The 3,037-nt window shown below is 31.1% G+C and overlaps 1 protein-coding gene across 1 annotated transcript; it reads right to left on the bottom strand.

The window, feature by feature from the left end:
* Positions 1-79: 79 nt before the first annotated feature.
* On the bottom strand, positions 80-1,163 carry LOC111400072 (tropinone reductase homolog At2g29150-like). Its single transcript, XM_023027524.1, has 2 exons — positions 923-1,163; positions 80-807 (listed from the first exon to the last, which is right to left on the bottom strand). The coding sequence occupies exons 1-2, from the start codon at positions 1,009-1,011 to the stop codon at positions 576-578; spliced, it is 321 nt and encodes a 106-aa protein (XP_022883292.1). The 5' UTR covers positions 1,012-1,163; the 3' UTR covers positions 80-575.
* Positions 1,164-3,037: the final 1,874 nt, after the last annotated feature.

Below are 3,037 nucleotides of genomic sequence, written 5' to 3'. Positions count from 1 at the left end.
TTTGATTTTTATTTCTTGCCGATTTGTAATTTTTCTACCAGTCTATTCAAGGCCCATATTTTTATTTATCTTAATAAATATAAAATGGAGGTCCAATAAATTAAATCCATTAAATCCCCAGAGACTTTTAGTACTTGAGATTCTGTTGACAAAAATACAAGATTATTTAAGCATCATGCTCTACTACTTTTATGTTGTGATATGTCATCCTGATAATCATGTGATGAAACATATTTTCTTATATTGTTGAGTTACTACATATCCTGTTAGAAGGCCTCCCCAACCTCCAACCACCAGAAAAGTGAGAACAATTCGGTTATTTTAAATTTTATATTCAACATATCCCTTCGCCTAAACTAAAGGATGGTTTCATTTTCTGTCAATGAACGACTCCAGGTGCAAGAGGTGTTGCCGAGTCTTGAATTTAAGACCTTTACACCTCATCTAAAATCTTAAATTGTCTGTAAATTTAGTCGTCAAGAACAGTTTTACCTGAAAATATACTACAACGCTGGAAAAGATAAAACCTACTTGAACAAACAAGGAGAAGAAGGAACAGAAAATGAAGAACAATATTATGAATCCAATGTTTGACTTACTAGGATGTTCAGCTTGCCATCAAAGACTGAAGAGACTGTCTTCATTAGATCTTCTCTCTGAGATCTTGATGACAAGTCGCATACTGAACCGCTTACATTGAACCCTTTCTCTTCCCATTCTTTTAGCCTTTCATTCAGCTCTGTCTGGTTCCTTGAACAAGTATAAACTTTGGCCCCAAATTCTGCTAGCTCCTCCACTATGGCATATCTAAGATCCAACACACACAAGAAATCAAAAAAAGGTTCATTCTCCAGAACAACTTACCTCGCCCCCGCGGAACCAAAAGTAAGAAGAAAAATAAAAAACAGAGAAGAAAACTTGCCCAATTCCTCTAGTTCCGCCAGTTACAAGTGCAGTCATTCCCTGGAGAGTCCATTTTTGTTGTCTGCTGGTACTTCCTCCTCTTGCCATTTCTACTTGGGTTTATCTCAATTAGACAGTATGTGTGTATAGGATTTATATCAAGAATTTGTAACTCTTGGTCGGGCAATGGTAGGGTTTTATAGTACACTTGGTTCTTGTGCAGACAAAACATAAGTTACGGCAAGGTAAATGAAGCTCGATCGATTATAGTTAAGAAATTAAATTCATTTAGACACATTTCAATATCATGACGAGGAGTTGGGGGAAAATATAACATAAGTTGTCCCTACGTGCCTATCTCAGTATCTCTCCAATATGTCAAGTCACTAGCATACTCCATCTTCTGTTTTCTATCGACTTTTTCTTCTTCTTTAATTTAATTCATTTCCAAATAAACTTTTCGCTAGGTGGAGAGAAATTTATGTATGTAATTAACCATATCTTCCACAATTCTCTTTACTGCAAACTAGAGAGTTAATACTTTTCATAAATTAATATTGTTTGGATTTTCTTACAAGTAGCTTAAAAGTGCTATTTAAGAGAAACTTGTTTATTGATTTTAATTATGTCTAATTTAGCCTTGTTTGGCTCAGATTTTAATTAGATTTTTAATCTAAGCCAAAGTGAAACAATCAATATTAACCACATCTTTTATGGGCCTTACAACTTTTCAGCCGGACATTACAAAAACTTTTATCAAAATCTATTTTTAATTAATAATTTGGAGCTATTAATTATGTCCAGAGATGAAGATAATACCAAAGCAGGGAAAGTCTTCTTATTGTACTTATTAGCTTAAACAAGAATGTAATCGAAATACAACTGGCCTTATAATTTTTTTAATGTGCGAGTATAATTGCCTACGCTTTTGTTTTAATTGCCTTCATTATGATTCTTCGGCTATTTGTCTATAAGTTTTTAACAGACTATAAACTCCAAGAATTTGTTTAGTATAAGTGATGAGATTATTCTGGATGGTACAAAGATTTTAGTTTTAATTTTTATTTTTGCTATTGCTCGGTGTCTAATCTACCGTACCGAGTACGTTATAAATGATTTTCTTACGTTGCCTATGTAAAATTATACGTGATAATACTTTACAAGAAATTGTTAAAATCATGGAGTAATTTAAAAAAATAAAAATTAGAGTCGTAGAATAACCGATCGATAATGGCATACTCTGCTTAATGATACTAAAAAAATGGAATTTAATTTTTTATTCATAATTATGTCTAACATTATGTATCAAATATATATTAGACGTATTGTATACAACATACATGTAAATATCTTACCTTACGACTATCTACGAATTCCTTCAAATTTCAATTATAAACCCTAACAACCCATAAAAAAAAATGTACAAAGGTGAATAGAACAAATGATAATTGCACGTCTCAATCGAAACTCGTACGAGAAATAATTTAGTATTTATTTTGTAGGGATTTTGATAATTGAATTTTTTATCGTTAGAGATAATGTGAGTCCTATCTGTGAGAGAATAATTTAAAAATGACGACTGCAATAATAAAATAACGGTCAAAAAATTGATTTTAATTTACTTTTAAGTTGTACCAAACAAGCTCTTAATATGTTAAGACAGAATAGAAGTTGCAAGTGACGTACAAAACTTGGATTTTTGGGATTTTAATTAGAAAACTAATTTTGGTTTAATGGTTATAATTTATTATTATTATTATTAAAATGTAAAAGACAATGTTCACTTTTAACATTGGCAATTTATCCTATGTAGCTGCTATTCCAAGTTAAAATTTGAAATTATTCTACTTGGAACTTCTATCTACCAAGTGTGTTTCACTAGTTTTTAAGACGCAGTTGCGTATAATGACTAATAGGATGAGAAATCAGAAGTTTACTACGAAAATAGAGCAAACCCATAGGCCTTAGGTGAAAGCACCTTTTAAAATGAATGTCATATTGTAGCACCAAGAACTAAATTAAAGTACCAATATAAGACACAAACAATGATGGAATTGGGCAGTTTAACACTTTATTTTATTCCAATTATTCAATTAATTTAATCGTGAAATTGATATGTATTCTTAGTCAAATT

The sequence above is a fragment of the Olea europaea genome, chromosome 9 (assembly GCF_002742605.1).
Source record: "Olea europaea var. sylvestris chromosome 9, O_europaea_v1, whole genome shotgun sequence".
Classification (NCBI taxonomy): Eukaryota; Viridiplantae; Streptophyta; class Magnoliopsida; order Lamiales; family Oleaceae; genus Olea; species Olea europaea.
The sequence above is the reverse complement of the archived record's forward strand: the minus strand, read 5'-3'. Positions and strand labels throughout refer to the sequence as shown.